The following is a 19,273-nucleotide window of genomic DNA, read 5'->3' as shown; positions in this document are numbered from 1 at the left end:
ACAAAAATGCAAATATTAGAAAAAAACTATTTAAGTTTGCATTAAGAAAAACATGACATTGTCCTTAATGTTTTGGAAATTAATCATAAGCTACCTCAAGAACTGTCTGTCAAAAAGCATGTTATAAAATCAAGTTGTAATGTATTTGAAAACACCATTGTTATGTCTGTTCAGTGCAAATTAAAAGTAGTAAGCACATTCTCGGTGAAAGGAAAATGGATTATATATTATCTGATAAAATTGTATTACTACAAATGCCAGAACATCACCCAATATATTTTCTGAACCAAATACAATTTCAGAGAAAGAGAAGACAGAGTGCACACACAAGAGTGAGAAAACTACTAGCCAAATTCCAACTTTTACAGCTCCTTAATTTTGTTCGTTCAGTATAATTTCATTGTGTTTTTATATGGTGAATTTTAAAAAGCCTGACAAGAATTTTCTATATTAAAAGTTGTAAGATGTCTGGGACAAAAAGCTGAACATCATCACCAAAATCAAGTCTGCCAAAGCAACACTGAAGACAGACTCTCTCCCTTCCTCTGCTTAGAGTTATATTGCCAACAAGTCTTTACAGGCCCCTTTGAGTCAACAAAGAATATTCCTTCCCCACCTCCCAGCCCAACCCCACTCCAGGAATATATTTAAAGTTCTCACTTGTCAGGAAGCAATTCCTCAATGAAGTTTTCTACTGATACAACAGGTTGTTTTTCATGTATTACTCCTGTCCGACGCAAGCTGTCTATCCTTTCTTGGGCTCCCTAAATGGTAACATAAGCTGTTAGACAACATTCTCTTTGAACCACAACATGGTACGATGCTTACAGATGAATACAAAAAGAACTCTAGAACAGACTTTTCAAGTTAAACACAAAACATGAGAGATTTTGAAAAATTTTAATGTTAGAAAAACAAAAAACGAAACTCATGAAAAGTCATAATGGAATCCCAAACTGTAACAAAAACTATACTAAATATATAAAACTATAATAAATAAATAATGAATTAAGTATTTTTAGTTTGTTCTTTTTCCGTGAAAAAGAGGTAGATTAGCATGCAAAGAATTCCTAACCTGTAACTGTGCCAAGTTTCACTATTAATTAAAGTATCAGTCTATATTTGTTACTCACACTGAAATTTTGCAGCTTAAGATTTGTTGGGTATATATCCTTTAAGAGCTTTAGACCACTTTGTAAGACCAAGCAAGAGAATCTCTTTGTTGTGGTACCTATCCAACTAAGATGTAGAAATAATTCACTCCAAACCTGTATCATTCTGAAGTTGTAATAGAAATACTACTACTACTACACTGCAGTAGCTAAACAGGTAAAGGAAGATATACATTATTCTCCTTTACCTCAATATAAAATTGTATCAGCTAATATACTGCTATGAGGATAGGCTTTACTCAGCTGTGAACAATGCCACAGCAGTTAGGAGAAAGTACTTCCTTTAAATGAGTAAATTTCTTAAATGTAAACAAATACAAATAAACGTAAACCAGAATACGAAAAAGTTGTTTTCAGGATTTTTATTTATTGGCCAAGGAGGTGGTTGCACCTAGAAACAACTCACAAATACACATTTTCAAAATCTGGTGAAACAACCTTTGCTAATCCTTCCTCCAGGTCAACACAGCTGTTTGCAAGGCTGCACAGTGAATTCTTACTTTTTTTAAACATAACATAGGTCTGTTCAGGAAGATCCCTGAGAAGTGTTGATCAAACTATCTTTGATCTACAGAATCAGTGGGGAGACAACTCAGTCTCAAAGAGTCTCTTTTAATTTCTAACATTCTCAATGTGGTGTGGTAGTAATATCTGAAGAAGAAATGCCTGGAATATTTCTAAACTACAGTAGTATCACAATGATGTGATGGCAATCAGTAACTGTATAAGAAAACTGACAAATATTCTTCATTTGCTGTGAATGTGTTTGCAAAAAAAACCAAAAACTATTTCAACAAGCAGCTTTAAACTGATCTAATGATCCAGATGGCAATTAAAGAAAAAAAAAAAGGAACTGTTTATTTATCCCACAAATTGACCTTTCCTTCATGGAAAATCAGATTCTTTTGGGTGAATGATTCCACACACTCTCTTTGCATTGGAGATACTTTAGTATTGTTATGTATCAACTTACTTTTAAACCTGCAGCATAGCCCACTGGTTGGGGTGCGATGTTAGACTGTGCAGCCTCTCCAGTAACAACAGCCATTCCAAAGACTTCTTGAAAGGCATCTCGAATTGCTGCGACTTTTACCTCTTTATTAGAAGTAACCACTATGTCCAGTTCTCCCCCAGTTTCTGTAAAATACATATATATATGTGCATGTATTTTTCCTTATTCCCATTATAAGCTAATTCAAATACACTCTACAGTATGCTTCAGTCGGTCTTCTCTTTCTTTCACTGTACAAAAGTTCTTTCATGAAGCAGAAGTAACTTAAGTTAGGAAGCAAAAGTTACATGAATACCTAAGTGATTCATGGATGAAAGACAGACAACAGGAACTGATGGTTGCTCAGCACCTGAAAAAAACCATACCAGTCATTTAAGATGACAAATCATGGATTCAGGAGAATAACTCAGACATCCATTTCTAAGGATGTTTTGGTGTTCTGGGAGGAAGTAAGGAATGTTGGTGTGACACACAAACTCTTCCCTATGAAAGGGACCAAGAACACAGATGCAGTTCATAAAATTCAGTGAACAGTTGTCAAATTACATAAGCTTTAAAAGAAGGGCTCACATTACTTTCTAGTTGTCCTTGGACTGTGAATTTCAGTGTCATTCTATTGCCTCTCTGCCTCCCTACAGCTTTATCCTGGTTTTAGATATTACATATCTATGGAACCAAAAAGCTGTAAGTATTTCTGAATCATTTCCACATGGTAGTATCTCCATAAAGAAGAATGAGCTTTCACTAAATGTTTTTAGAATAAAACAAAACAGTTCATGAATGAAATCTAGAACTACTACAAAAGATTGATGAGCTCAATTATATCCCACATCTGTCTATCACAGCTGGATCATTTTTATTGTCAATTTATGCAAAAACAACCAATAAAATTTGTTCCTGCTGTGGCAAGCTTTCTTAAGAACAGCTTAAACTTTTTTCAAGCATGGAATATGACATCAGAGAAAGCTGTTAAGTAAATTGCATCAGCAAGTGTAAAGGACAAATTAATGGACAACATGTCTACAAGCAGCCACTAGAAGTAATAGGTATGAACATGCCTCTTGTCATCCTTAGTCCAATGGCTGTGGATGATGGAGGAGTACAGGGAGAAAGGACTGCAGAAGTCACCAGATCTACTGACGTTTACCATACAGCATCTCCTGTTGCTTCTGCTGAAGACAGAATATTGAGCTAGATGAACCATTGAACTGGAGCATCTCTTCTATAAGGAAAGACTGACAGAGCTGGGAATGTTCAGCTTGGAGAAGGAAAGGTTCAGGGGGATCTTACTGATGTGTACAAATATCTGAAGGAGGCTGCAAAGAGAATGGAGTCAAGTTCTTTCCAGTGGTGCCCAGTGACAGGACCAGAGGCAGTGGGCACAAACTGAAACACAGGAGTTTCCATATAAACATCCGGAAAAACTTTTTTACTGTGAGGGTGACTAAGGACTGGCACAGGTTGCCCAGAGACGTGCTGGAGTCTCCATCCTTGGAAATATTCAAAATCTGCCTTCATGCAGTCCTGGACAACTGGCCCTAGGTGGCCCTGATGAAGGAGGGCAGTTGGACAAGATGACCCCCAGACCTCCCCTCCAACCTACACCACTTTGTGATTCTGTAGTGCAGCAGGGCATTTCTTATGACAACATTAGCAAACTAGTGAAAAAAGAACCTTTTAACTTGTCATTTCCCAGGCCCACTGACTGTACAAAACCATGTTAAGCTACCTCTTAAAAGAAAAAAGAACAGAGCCCAGAGGTTTTGCTTCTAAACACTAACACTCCACCTAATTACATATGTTGACAAAGTCTTTTATCCTTGTGTAAGAAAAATTCCCCCACTGACAATGATAAGCCTGAAGCTTTAACTTTAAAGAAAAGAACAATTTATTCTTTGGCTGGTATTACTTATCAGACTTCAGTTACAGGAAACATCTTTTTATGAAGAACCATCAGAGATATGCCAGGACAATAGTAAAACATTCTATTTGATTTGGGGGCTATTTTTTAACTTTTCATTTATCAATTGCTTTACTGAATGGAATGGAGTGTACACATCACTGAACTTTGGGCAATTGTTTTAAACACTGGTTAACAACCAGACTAAAAAAAAATATTGTCTCTTTTTTCATTGATTCTTTCTTGATAGAAATCAAATTAACATAAGTAAACAAGTGCTTTGAATTGACCGCAGGGTTTTGCTGAAATTAGCCTTCTTTGAGTGCCCAGGGATAGAAAAACTGTTAAAGAGTTTTTAATACAACTACAAACTAACCCACAACGTACCTAGTAAATTACTGAATAGTAACTTAAGAATTGTAACATGTGTCCCATGTTTGTGTATTGCAACAGTAGAACACAAATTATGTTCTTTTGTATTAAGGATCATCATGCATCAAAAGCATATCTTTCTTTATCACAGATACTACAGAAGGAAACAAAGATATTACATGCATTAAAAGAAACAATTTGTGAGAAGATCTGTCACACATTATGGTAATATGAAAATAATAAAACCTAAAATATAAGAATTAGATATACCCTGGTAAATTCAGAGACAGAACTGTCACATTAAGTTAAGCTCTGACTCTGGAACATGAAATTTCATTGTACCTTGTGTATTATGAACTCAAATGACAGGTCCACATAGAATTTAAGATTCCCTGTCATCTTTTGTTATAAAAGCATTGATGTTTATGCTTACAAGGTGGCCATTTCCTGTGTAGACAGAAAAAATTTGTATTCCACGTGCTTGTCTCAGATGTTATCTTCACAATGTGTGAATGAAAACAGTTTAGTTCTTTTCAAGAAAGAGATTACAGAAATACTATTTGCTCACATGAAAAAAATAAATTCAACCACCTCATCCACAAACTTTGGTAGTCTCAGGCTTTGGCATGAGGAATCTGAAATTAGTTTGGAACTGCAGCAGTGGAGAGAGAGCAGAGTGAAGTGGGGCCACTTACTGTTGAGATCATGGCTTTCCTTGACCCCAGAAAACCTTTCTAGAAGGAAGTAAATATTAAGTTTACAAACCTCTGCTGTATTTCCACAATCTGCAACTACAAAAAAACTGCAATATACTAATGGCCAAGATGTATACAGATGCCTTCCCCTTCCAACACTGCTTTAGAGAACTTTGAGATAACCACTGAATTTACTTACTCTAACTGAATCTTAGAAGCAAAGCACTTCATTAGAATTACTTCCTCCTCTAGGTAATGTTGCTCTGTTCAATGCATACTGTGTTAAACTACCCAAATTGTCATTGGGTACTGACAGACCCTGTTTTGAAAAGGGATGGTCACAACTGCAATAGAAACCTTAGATACAGTTTGCCAAATTGTGCATAATCAACATTTACTGTAGCTTTGCATTGCATTCCGCTGCTCCTCTCAAATTCTTTCTCATTGCTGGCTGGCGTTCTCACTGATTGTGTATCCCACTACCTCCTCACTAGTCAGCTGCTGGGGTATTTTCCCTTAAATGGAAGACAATTAAATACTACTCAATTATTAGGTCATCTTCCTCATTTATTCCACATATTGTCCACTGGATTAGTACAACAGTGCAGCAACGTGGTTAGCTGGATCACAGAATAGGTCCAGCTCAGAAAAACAAAATGCAAAAACATTTTAACAGTTTCTTCTCAGTCTTATCACCTACATAGAGACAAAAGGCAGTACTGGCACAACTAAGAAGGAGGACTGCTTACCAGACTGCTGGAAGGAAAAACAAAAAAACCCCAAAAAAAGTAACCACAAAAAAACCCAAACCCAAACCATCACCCTGGAAAAATTACGTCTTTTGCTTCCGCATTTTAATGAAGTAGAAATCTCAGGTCAGTTATATGTGACATGCAAGGTACTATAGTCAAATAAAAAATGGTGAATACCACAATGCTCCTCCTTCCTATTAATTTTCAAGCTGTAATCGAAATGTTATGCTTTTCCTTCCAGGCTCAATGGTCAGCAATACTTCAGATTTCATTAGAGCATTTTAGAATTTTAACGTTCTTACTAACTGATTCAGGAACTGCTTCAGGTTTGCTGAACTTCCTAAAAATAGTATAAATACTATTAGGCTAGAAAAGTGGAACAGCTGAAAGAAGAAAGCCTCAAAAGCTATGTAAATACCTCTGTCCTATGCTTCTCTGAGTATGCCTACCTTTTGGCTTGTTTTAACTTCAATGAGGTAGCTTACACAGTATATTTAAGCATGGGACCCAACAGAACTGTATTTTAAACTCAACTCCATAAGGTTTAAATAGAGACTCAGTGGGAGAAAACAGTATGCAACTTAGGAATTACAGGCAAGGTCTCTTCCTTGTTTTTATTTCTTTATAACTTCCTCATCTTTTACAATCTGAATTAAAAGGTATTACTATGTCATTATCTGAACTATAGTGGAGTACAAAAGTCCAATAAACCTCAAGACACACATAAAAAGTCAGCCTCCAGTGTGAAAGTTTCACTGGACAATACACTTGAGAAATCAGTACAGTTCTGTGACTTTGAATTAACACACTACATATACAAACTTCAAGTGTAAAAGTAGTGTGCTATTATATCAACCTTTCTAATATTTACATGTATTACTTAATACTTTGTCACAAATACTTACTGATATATGGAACCATGCCAGGATCCAGCGTTGTGATCATAGTCTCCACTGAATGTTTGGTTTTATCAAGAACAGACTTCACCATGGGATTCTCAGCTACACCCTAAATTTTAAGCAAACAGATTTCTGTATTATCTTCTGTTTTTTTAAGAAACTCAAAATGTAACAGTTAAAAACCAACTAACCAAAAACCAAATATTAAGCTACCTTGTGTTTTTCTTACCACATTTACATTTTGTAACACCTATTGTACGACACTTGTCAGCACAAATGCTACAGGATATGACTATCAGTGCATTCAAATATCATCTTCACCATCCTCTTCTGCATTAATGCAGAAACAGCCCCATCGGTCATGGTGAGCGACACACTTGACCTGGTCGTATTCTGGGACTGGAAGCCTTGACCATTTCGCAAAGTTGTAGATTCCCAATGATAATTATAGGTATCATCAGTCTAGGCAGTTAAGATTTAGACTATGATAAATCAAGTGGAAGAGTCTCTTTTTTCTAACCTTCTTAAAAACAATAGAATCTGGTTTTGGATGGCCCATTACTAACAAATATTTCTAGAGCAATTGAGCTGAAAGTCCTCAATTTATAAATAGATTCTAAACATTGCTGGAAAAATGTTCTTCATTCTCCAGTCAAATCATAGGTGGAGCTGCTGACAGACCTAAAAGTTCACTAAATATAAACACAAACACTGTCCTGTGTCTGGCAAATAATCTTAATGAATGTCTGTATCTCATCAAAAGTTTATTTAAATTCAGATAAGATCACAGGGTAAAAGAAGAAAGGTATCAATGCTGAATCACTCATAGATAAAGCAATGGAAACTATTTCACAGAAACATTTTATAAAATTTCTTTATTAAAAAGACTGCTTTCAGTCTAATATTAAAACTGCATATGCTTATATTTGTTTCACTAAACGACAAGCATTAAACAGGACAGCACTGTGCACATACATTTTTCCAGAAAGTGTTTGCTTAATACACCTACACAGTATTTCAGAGAACTGCAGAGTCAGAGTAGTTTTAATCATCTCAGAGTAACTTTTACTCAGCAAAGCTTCTTTCTCATCATAGAATGTTTTGGCTTGGATCGGATGTTAAAGATCCACAGGCAGGGATACCTTCCACTAGATCAGGTTGCTCAAAGGCCCATGCTTTCTATTTCTTTGTAGTAAGCTTAACAAAGAAAAAAAATCCCCACACTTCTACAACTACTGAGATATTTTGTAGCTACTAATAATGATTATCTTATACCATGCCTCACACTGAAACAGTTCACTACTGTGTTCAGGTACTCTTTTCACCACTGTGCAGAACACTAAGCCTGACTGCAGAATTTGGTAAAGAAAACAAAACAATTACTCACTCTAGTACAATTAAACTTTTTCAAGCCAGAGCCCACTGTAGCCACTTGTTTCTCATTAATATAACACAAGACTTTTCTGAATGGCAGCATTCACTGAGTAAACTACTCATGTACCCACAGGATGACATCAAGAACAGGGAAGTTTATATGCCTCCTTCAGCTCTCTCACAATTTGAAGCTCGTCTGCAGTTCTAATAAAAACCGAGTGAATGCTCTGAGATCCTCGGAAACATTTTAAGTAGGAATTTCCAGTTCTAGCATCTTTCTAGTAACACAAAGCCAAGCAATGCTTCTCCAATCAGCAGCCTGGCTGCCTAACTAACAGGAAGTGATTATACATCTCCTGCAGATAATCAGGTTCCTGAGCAGCAAGAAGTTGCTTTTTCTATCTATGGAAGATGCCTTTATGTTCATCAACCTAACAGAAGCAGGGAGAAATAATCCACAGTTTTATACCAATGCAAAACATAAAGTTATCACAACACTGTGAACCATAATGCAGCTGTCTAAAATTTCTATGAAGTCAATTCTAAGTCAGCATAAATCCAAATAGCTCAAATGGAGAATCTTCCACATCGGCAGACACAAAGATTTTGAAAATTCAGGTCCTGGTTGTCTTCCTTGCTCAAACAGTCAAATATGCAAGCTAGCAGGTGCAACAAGAGCAATATTATCCAACTTTACCTCTGACAAATTATGTAGAAAACAGTCTTGGAACTGCTACAAGACTGTCGAGCCATCTTTGACAGATCAAAGGAACTGAAAGAGTCTCATTCAATTCTGGACCATTAATTTGTCAATTTTAGATTGTCACAGTCTTGAATATTATCTAGCTTGAAGGAAATCTGGAAGAAATGTGTATCATTTCTTAGGAACAGCAGAGGAAAATGGGTAGTTCAAATTATTTCAAGAACAGAAATAAAGATAACCACTGCAACTACTGTGTAAGCTCTTCAACAGGGAATCCAAGATGCACTTCTGTAATCATTACCAGCTAGTTTCCCAGATTCTCGCTGATCTTTAAAAAATACAGAGTTTGATGTGTGCTTACACACACCAGGAACTCGATGGCTTCAGTGGCTTCAGTATAATTAGTGATTCCTCATTTTTCCACCTAGGAAATTCTCAAAAAGAGGTCACTGACACAGAGAGCACATGGAACAGTTAATACTTCAACCAAAATCTAGATTTTATTATTGAAGTCAATGATACAGAGCTTCTCCATAAATAGAAACAGGACACGTTTTGGATCCCACTAGTATAAAGGCAACAGTAATGTGGATGAAATTGGTTTTACAACTACTTTGCAATTGCAAGCTCTGGTACTTTCAAAAGGACTACAGAGTCATGTTACACGAAAAAATGTTCTCTTCTGGAATATTACCATCTATTGCAAATATCAAGAGGAATATGATGACCAAGAGAAGAACATTATTATTTAAAGGAAGACAGAACATGTGTTTTTATGATCATGAGAAGACATCTCTCCTTGAAAATGGCAGCATGATAACTCTGCTCTCACAGTACCAATGGAGGATTAATCTTGCTCTTTAAGAGCATTCCTGGAGTAAGGGAGGGCTCAACACAACTTTTTCTCCCAGCTTTTCATGTTCAAAAGGGCTTAAAAGACCCTCCAAAACTCTGCAATCCCATTGGGACACGAATCTTTTTGATTCTTGCTTCATGATTAGTATGACACAGTACAGCAAAAGGTGTTGCTCTTGAAGATGGTTCAGCTTTCATACACTGTCCTTCGATCTTTTTGCCAAAATCCTCATGATGCTACTTATATGTAGCATTTGTCACAGCTCCAAAAAGTAAATGAAATTCTACTAGTAAATGAAATGCTTATTTTCTAATCATGCAGAGATCACACCACAAGGAGTATCTGTTCTGCACTGTATAGTCCATGCCTTCTAGCAGAATAGAAAAATCCTACAAAACATCTTAGACACATCTTAGGTAAACTGTTCTTTGGTGGAAGAAATATGTATTTGTCTCTCCTGGAAGATGCTTGTTATAGAATAGGCAGGACTTGCACCCCATCAAAACCAAAGACAGTTCATTAGGAAATGATAAAGAAACAGGATATGCAAAGAATTCTGGAGAGGTAAAAAAGACTATCTTTTTCTGTATTCAGTTGCTGTGAAGTAAAAATTAGCTTTCAGGTCTTAAAGAGGTTCTAAAGCTTCATTTGATTTAAAAAAATATGATAGAACCTGTTAGGTATGCCTGCCTTCGTCTCACAAGCACTAAAATCAACCAAGAAAACCTGCATTTGTGTAGTCCTCCCTATTCTATACAGAGGAAGAACAAAAGCATAGTTTCAGCAAACACCATTAAAAACAGCCACTTTGCACATGAGGCTGGTGAAAAGACAGGATTTATAGGACTTATAGCAACATGCATTTAAAAGACAGGTCTTACTATAGTCAGTAAAAAATGGTAAATCCTCGTGAAGGGTTACAGACAAAACCCCATACCTTTATAAACCCCCACAGTCCTCCAGCAGGTGCTCCAGCTTGGGCAGTAGATACTCTGGGGTCTTCATTCTCCTCAGGAAAAGTGATTGCAGAACCAGTTCCAGGAGCCAAAGGTGATGAGAAAGTTGCTTGTTGAGTAATAGGATCTGCCAAAACACCTAGTAAGAGGGAAAAATAAAACACAAGTGTTCATTTATTTTACTGCCCTTACTTCATTACACTGTGGCAACATGCAATTGTTTAACAGGAAAATGAGCAGGAAGAACAGAAGAATACGAGGCTGATTCACTTTATTTCTTGAAGGTCCCAGAACAATTCTAATTGTTAAAGGTTAGCAGATATAACTACTGTAAATGAGTTCAACAATATCTGCTAATAGAACTGAAACTGCCTGCACATTATGTACAAAATTAAACAATGATTTTTTCTTAGCAGGTTATTTTAACAGTGGTGCTTTTTACTGATTCAGATTTTCATAATAAGCCTTTGGTAGAGGAAAAAGAGGAATGGGTGTTGCTCTCTGAACAAAGAGATAGGAGTGTTCTCATACATAATAAGAGAGAGAAGTAGGAAATTTTCTGAGTGCTAGAAATTAAGTAACAATAGAAAAAGGAGCAAACAAATGAATAACTTTACATATTTTAAAGGAAAACAAAAGAAACTCAAACACCAAAAAACTTTAAATTTGAGCCTTTGCCCCATTACTCAAGCCTATTTTAACAAATTTTCCCACACTAGCCTTAATCAAGAGTTATTTTTACTTCACACTGCAAAACTGATAGGTCTTTTTAGACATTTTCCTAATACAGACTACTTAAAAGAGATACCACCAATAACAGTAAAAGCCTGGCCCAACTGCAGCTGAAGAGCCAAGTTTCCATTCCACTAGCAGAAAATTACATCAGTTCAGCAAATGCTTGCATGGAAGGTATGTATTTTTAGCTCTCCTAATGCAATTTAGTGTCTGGAAACAAGAAAATAGAAGCTGGTGTCATGTGATGGACAGCTTGTTATAGACAGCTTTTCAGAACAAAAACCTGAAAATTAGGAGATTACAGCCTGAGGTATCCTATCATTCTGTGGAAACATAACAGCTGAAGTTGACTCTCTAATCTAAACAAAAGATATGTGTGTGTATGTATGTTTAGCTGGGCTTTCCTGTGCAAGTTAACAAAAAATAAAGCTCTCAAACAAAGATTTTTCTGTGGGCCTGAATGCTAGCAGAACTCTACTAACAAGGACTCTCTGTCCTAGACTATGACTGTACTTTAAAGGCTACTCTCCCTTTTTCTCAGTGCAGCTACATTAATTAAGTGTACCCAGAATAATAAAGAAGCTGAACTTTCAGGACTCTAGACTAGAGTGGTAGAAAAAGCCACCCAGGAGATCCCTCATCCTGACTCACAAGTTACCTGTGACTGAAGGTGCAGAAAATGATGGCATCAGCGGGCTCTGTGGTGCTCGACCAGCATGACCTCTGGTAATGTCATAGGTTGAAGACATGGAAAATCCTGAAATGGGGGGACCAGTGGGAGGTGCAGGAACACCAGGGCCCGTAGTAGAGCTTAATGGAGAAGGTGTAGAGAACTGGGACATGGAGGTACCAAAAGCTGAAGGGGCAACAGGAGGTGGGGCAGGAATTAGAGGTGGTGCAACAGTAGAAACCATTGCAGAAGGCACAAGTGGCAGAGAAGCTGAAGTCATCATAGGAGGAGGAGGTGGAGACAGTCCAGCTGGCAAGGGTGGTGAGTATGTGGGAGAAGATGACATGCTTGGTGTAGCAAGGGGACTAGGCAAAGCTAGGAAAAAAGAGAAAAAAAGGAGGTTTAGAAATGCTGAGTCTTAATCTCAGATATATAATTGTTCAGATATTTTACAAGTAAGCTTTGACCTGTCTGCTTTTTTCCCTTCAAAGTGAATTTTACTTCTGCTTGAGTTTGCATACAACATCAATTGTGCTCAATTTTTGGTGACATTATATTGTAAGACACATCTCTTCCTTTTGCATTACTCTATTTGTGATAAGCTTAACAAGATGAGTCAACGTTTTAGCAGCTGAAGTCTACCTCAGAAATTTCCAACTAGTACTGTTCTTTCTGAGTGACTGCTTAATTAACAGGAATAATGATGATGCAGGAAGTGCCCATCTTTAAGAATAAAACATACACTCATAATATCTGCAAAGGTGGGAGTTACTTCAGAGGTATGGTTCTGTGAGACGCGCTGAGCACCAGGCAGCCCTCTCTTCCCTGGCACCCAGCATCCTAATCCCTGTTTCAGTCTGGCCCTCAACTGATCCTTGGTAAGCCAATTTTGCCCCCTAAACCAAGTTTAGCCAGAAAATTAAGTCAGAAACACAGAAAGTACCATTTCTTATAGTAGTAAGCTGTTGGATCAGCTCAAGCATCTCACTAGCCTCAGCCTAAACACCAATGACAGTCAAATGATATGCCAAGTTGCACTAATGCACTGGTCTTCAAACTTTATCACATACACACCTAACAGTAAAAAATTTTTGAGCACACAACCTCCCAACATATGTAAAATTATTTATAAATTATATACATGTACTACTGTACTAGTATATTATGTATATTATATAACGTACATAATAGAAATTTTAAAAGTATGAGACAAAGATTAATATAAAAACATTTAAATAATTTTTTATTAACACTACAAAAACTTTTATGGTCCCACTGACAATTGTTTTATTAATATAGTATTAATATAGTAATATAGTATGTTAATAATGGTTAACGTACTATATAATACATTTAGGAATAATTTTTTTAGTGTGAGCAGTGTGATTGAAAAAGCCTTATTATTTTTTAAATCTTGGTTTAACATCTCATGATACAGCAATATGAAGGTCTGGTTCTATATTCAGATTATTTCGATACTTGGCTTTAATAGCTTCATAGCTGAAAAAGATACCTTACAAAGATACATGGATGCAAGAAGTGTATTGTTGGCTGTGCTTACTAAATCATGCTATTTGTCTCCCATTCCCGCCCACCAATTATGCAAAGGTTTTTCTTGAAATTCAGCTGGCAGATTTCCATCTTCCCTGATGTTAATCAATTGTTCTTGCAAACTAATCAGTGTTGCACTTCGGTATTTTTAACAAGTGGGTTCAAAATCTACTGAAACTTTTTGCTGGAAGATTTTTACAGAGGTCAGGAAATTGCAAGTTTATGTGTACAGATCTGACAGTTTTTATATGTGATACTCGCCTTGTTTTTGGCAACAGGATAGCATAACAATGGAAACATTTCCAAATATCAATTTTCAAAATGCTCTCTCAAAAGCATGACTTTCTTACAAAAAGTAGTTACTGTATCCCTCCTTGTTAAAACACCACCTTTACCTTGAAGGGTATAAATTATGAGTGCATATTTTTTAAAAAAATATCTACTAGGTAGCACACTGACAGCCAGTTGTCATCACAGAAAATATCACAGAATCTGGGAGACCTGTCTTTTTGTAGAATAAAAATGTTCATGTCACATTTAAGTTCAACAACACTTTTAAACACCTTGCCACAGGACAACCAGCAAACCTCTGTGCAATACAGAAAAATTTCATTGTCACTCCCTATCTCACTACAAAACATTGTTAAAAAATGTACTATTTAAAGACCATTTTTATAAAATTAACCACATTGGTGACATCTTGTAGCACTTTGTGCACTTCTGGCTTGTTTCTCTGCTGCAATAGCTCGGCTATGAATAAGGCAGTGAATAAATTTCATGTGTGGTGCTATCTCTGTAACCTTACTCTGGAATTCATTCTTATCCTAGTCAAGGCAACTGCTCCATCAGTGGATACACTCACATAGTTGAAATAAAAACATTGCTTTTAATAAAGAAGTCATTTACTGTTGAGGGTGTATCTTCTCCAGCACACCCCTACTTTAGCATTTGACAACAAAGTGCTACAGGATGTCATCATGTGTTTGCCTGCCAGCCTAGTTTAAACCATGACAGTCCTTTTTGGGACCTAATGTGGGGCAGGAGGAATGCAAGATAAGACAGTAATTGGGAGAGGTAATGGGCAAAACACAGACTGAACCCTGTTAGTGGAATAATGATGGGAATTGTAGGTGGTGTAATTGTGGTGGAGGGAAGAGGGGTGGATTGCAGTTGTGTATAACCAGTCTCAATCTGAAGGTCATGAGTTCATTCCTCACATGGGGCAACATGTATTTCCATTTGATATTGTGATAATGTTATTTTTATTTTTGTGTGGGGAAGCATTTTGTTGATGTGAGTGAAGTCTGTGAATATTCTGTGATGAATGAGGATTTGAATAATTCTTAAATATGTGATTCATAGAGGTGAGGGGTGGAATGTGTTGGATTTTTGTGCGTGGCGGGGGGGGGGGGGGGGGGGTGGTGTTTGGTAGCAGGGGAGGGGGCTACAGAGGTGGCTCATGAGAAGCTCCCACTGGCTTCAAGTCAGACCTGCCTCTGGCCAAGGCTGAGCCAACTGGTGATGGTGGCCGCACCTCTGTGATAACGTATTTAAGAAAGGGGAACATGGGAGGAGGAGTGGGAGTTGGGAAGGAGGCACCTACTCGAACACCAAGGTCAGTGGAAGAAAGGAGGAAGAGGCAGTGAGGTGTGCTGGGGCAGAGACTCCCCTGCAGCCCGTGGTGAGAGGGCAGGCTGTCCCCCTGTCACCCATGGAGGTCACCAGTGGAGCAGATGCCCACCTGCAGCCCATGGAGAACCCCATGCAAAAGCAGTTGGGTACACCCAAAGGAGGCCGGGACTCTGAGGGAAGCCCATACTGGAACAATTCATCACTGCAAGGATTGGGACACACAGGAGGGACCCATGACAGAGCAGTTCAGGAAAAGCTGCAGCCTGTGGGAAGGATGCACATCTGAGAAAGTTCATGGAGGACTACCTCCTGTGAGAGAGATCCCACGCTGGAGCAGGGGAAGAGTGTGAGGAGTCCTCCCCCTGAAGAGGAAGGAGCAGCAGAGACAATGGGTGAGGAACCGACTGCAGATCCCATCCCCTGCCCCCTGCGCCACTGGCGGGGAGGAGGGAGAGAATTCAGGAGCAAAGCTAAGCCTGGGAAGAAGGGAGCTGGGGGGGGGAGGTGTTTTTAAGATGTGGTTATACTTCTCACTGTCCTACTCTGATTGTTAAATTAAGTGGTGGTGGAGGTGTTTTAAATTAATTGATGTTCTTTTTCTTCCCCTAATTAGTCTGTCTTTTGCCTGTGACCATAATGGGCAATCCTCCCTGTCCCCTCCACTTCATCTCCATTCCTGAGCCTTTTTTTTTTTTAATCTTCTCCTCCCCACCCCTGAGAGGTAAGGAGTGAGGGAGCAGCTGTGTGGTGCTCAGTTGCCCTCTGGGCTCACACCACAACAGTATTTTATTACTGAAACAGAATTTAGCAAAAAAATATAAGCAGAGACATTTTAGGAACATCTGTACTTTCAGGCAACTGTATAGGAAACCTCCCATGCTGTTTCTTCTAATACTTGTTTCTTCAAATCTTCAGCAATGTCTTCTACATGTCTTCCAACAGTATTTGCTGACGAATGCATTTTACTTTCCCACCATATTGTTTTCCATGTATTATTTCAAACATTTTTACCGTGTCAGGAAGAACGAGTGTTTCCTCAATATACACAGCTTTTTGTCTTCACTATTAGGTAAGAAATCTCCAAAGAGGCTTCTAAAGATTTATCATTAAGGTTACTGGAATTTTTTAAGTACTGGATTGAGTACTGTATGACTTGAAACATTACCAAAAAAATTGTAGAGGTTTGTTTTCATGTCCTGCTTAGTTTTAGGTGTCTTGCTAATCACAGTAACTTCATACTATCCTTAGCTAATGTCTCAAGGCACAACATACACTTAGGGTGAGGTTCATCAACAATGGCAGATGTAAATTTATATTTCAAATAGTCCTCTTGAAAATTCTGTATTTTTTTTGGCCAACTTTGTCAGATCTGATTAGATTGGCAGCCATATTAGGAGTTAAAAACAATGGCAAAGAGCTTGTTTGAGGAGTCAGAGAAGTGTCAGCTCTTCCATTTTCTTGTTATTTGCTTATGGTTGCATTATTAGCAGTATTTTCAATCTGTGGTCTCTTTGCAGGAATCTTTCTTAAGTCACTTGTCCATTTTGTGATAGTATAGTTAAAACTACACAACAATCCATAAATCCACTTAAGCAGGCACACAAACTGCAAGGTGTCGCAATATGATGAAAGTGAGCAAATGAGTGAGGGCGCCACTATCAACCCCTTTGCTTCATGGAACACCCACTCTTCTCTCAGGACATGTGAATGTCCGAAGTATGGACCAACTGAGTGAGGACACCAATGTCAAGCAGTAAATTAAATATTAGTAAACCTTAATTTCTTTCTTTTTTTTTAGATAAAAATAAATATTAATAGTTCTAATATTTTCTTCCTGCATCCCAATGGATTGCCTTGCACACCCCCTGGGGTAAGGGCACCCCACTTTGGAGTTCACTGCACTAGTGTGACAATATAACAATACCAGATGTGTCAGAAAATTAAATATTTGGTATTCAGAACATGGTGTTCAGATGAAAAATCTGATAAAGTGTTTTGATTACCATCCACAACATTAAAAACTAAGTGATAACCCAGGTTTACCATTATCCTCTACAAGACTGTACTTCTATGTTGGTCATCTAACTGTGCACTGTAGTGGGAGGTATTATTTCCCTGACTCCACATCCTTAAAAAACACAAATGCATCCACATGACTTCATTAAAAAGTTCCAAAATAAAAAATGTTTAAAATATTTGGTGTGTAAGATGCATGTCAGATAAGAAGCAGACTTCCATGATTAAGAAACAATTTAAATTCTTCCAATTCGGCTGGAGAAGAGCACTGTAATTACACTGATTGCAACATTTTTGGATGAACTGCTGTACTTCAAAAGACATGAATAAACATTACCAAGTTGCTAAGTTTCTGTACCTAATGAGACAGGTGTAGCAGCGGCAGCAGCAGCCCCTGCTGTGCTTGGTGAGGGTGTGCCAGGTGGAGTTGTCTCTATTCCACTCTCCTCCATCATTTTCCTTCAGCTACGAAAAGCTGTGAGGTAAAAAAAAAAAAGCATATCTTGAGAAACAAGGGAAAAGCTTTTAAACTAGAATGCAAAGGCCACCACACATGGATTTACATTCATGAACAGAGCAGGTAATTCAAATGCCAACTCTAGAAAAAAAAAAAATTGACTGATCTCAAGTACATAATTATCCAGTATGTCTCATGTATGTCTCCTGTATCTTCCCTTTATTTTCAGCTCTGTCATAATACCTCAAACTCCAAGCCTCTTTCTAAAAACCTTACTGTGCATGACCAGTTACTGCTTCGAATATATACTCATGCTACTTAGATGAGTAATAACAGAAAAGTAACTACAGATCGCAAAACCCACATCCCATTGCAAGAAAAACTTAACTACGGGGTAGTATGTTGCTGCATTACTGAGCTGTAGTAAATCACATAAGGACCTGTTATTTTCAGCACTGACACCTGACAGGATGCAAAACGCAGCAAGAAGCCAGAGAGGGCCGAAGCCTTCCAGCAGCAAAGAACCACCGCTACCCAAGAAGTTGCAGCGCCCTCAGGCTCAGCAGAGGCTCCTCAGCATCACACCCGAGTGCAAGCACCTTGCTGAACACCATGAACCATGGGACACATGGCACCAGCCCAGGAGTCCTGAGTCTGTGACGAAAACTCTAACCTTGCCCACCTTAAAGCAGAAGCATTGTGGGGTCAGCTAAATAAACCTCCAGAAAAGGCAAATGAAACCAACTGAAATTCACTTCCAACTTGAATAAAATTACACCATAATTAATTTACACTGAAGAAGTTTTCTAGTACAGACGATTACAGAATCACAGAATTGTCTAGGTTGGAAAAGACCTTGAAGATCATCCAGTCCAACCACTAACCTAATACTGACAGTTCCCAACTACACCATATCCCTCAGCGCTACGTCGACCCAACTCTTAAACACCTCCAGGGATGGGGACTCCACCACCTCCCTGGGCAGCCCATTCCAACGCCCAACAACCCGTTCTGTAAAGAAATGCTTCCTAATATCCAGTCTAAACCTTCCCTAGCGCAGCTTGAGGCCATTCCCTCTTGTCCTATCGCTTGTTACTTGGTTAAAGAGACTCATTCCCAGCTCTCTGCAACCTCCTGTCAGGGAGTTGTAGAGGGTGATGAGGTCTCCCCTCAGCCTCCTCTTCTCCACACTAAACAACCCCAGTTCCCTCAGCCACTCCTCGTATGACCTGTGCTCCAGACCCTTCACCAGCTTCGTTGCCCTTCTCTGGACACATTCGAGTCATTCAATGTCCTTTTTGTAGTGAGGGGCCCAAACCTGAACACAGGAATCGAGATGCGGCCTCACCAGTGCCAAGTACAGGGGTAAGATCACTTCCCTGTCCCTGCTGGCCACGCTATTTTTGATGCAAGCCAGGATACCATTGGCCTTCTTGGCCACCTGGGCACACTGCTGGCTCATGTTCAGCTGGCTGTCAATCAACACCCCCAGGTCCCTCTCTGACTGGCAGCTCTCCAGCC

The 19,273-nt window shown here is 38.4% G+C and overlaps 1 protein-coding gene across 5 annotated transcripts in view; it reads right to left on the bottom strand.

Annotated features, from left to right (window-relative positions):
* PRRC1 (proline rich coiled-coil 1) overlaps positions 1-19,273 on the bottom strand; it is a 33,537-nt gene that overhangs the window by 7,827 nt on the left and 6,437 nt on the right. For 4 of the 5 annotated variants that reach the window (XM_074855010.1, XM_074855009.1, XM_074855012.1 and 1 more), the window contains 7 exons: positions 17,654-17,770; positions 12,085-12,471; positions 10,673-10,830; positions 6,809-6,911; positions 2,480-2,533; positions 2,146-2,309; positions 661-764 (listed from right to left, as the gene is read on the bottom strand). In XM_074855010.1, the coding sequence (XP_074711111.1) occupies positions 661-764; positions 2,146-2,309; positions 2,480-2,533; positions 6,809-6,911; positions 10,673-10,830; positions 12,085-12,471; positions 17,654-17,750 (1,067 nt within the window). In that variant the 5' untranslated portion in view covers positions 17,751-17,770. The remainder of the gene's footprint in view (positions 1-660; positions 765-2,145; positions 2,310-2,479; positions 2,534-6,808; positions 6,912-10,672; positions 10,831-12,084; positions 12,472-17,653; positions 17,771-19,273) is intronic. The other variant, XM_074855014.1, reaches the window with a different exon arrangement.

This window comes from Strix uralensis, chromosome Z (genome assembly GCF_047716275.1).
Source record: "Strix uralensis isolate ZFMK-TIS-50842 chromosome Z, bStrUra1, whole genome shotgun sequence".
NCBI classification, from domain to species: Eukaryota; Metazoa; Chordata; class Aves; order Strigiformes; family Strigidae; genus Strix; species Strix uralensis.
This window is presented reverse-complemented; position numbering and strand designations above follow the sequence as displayed.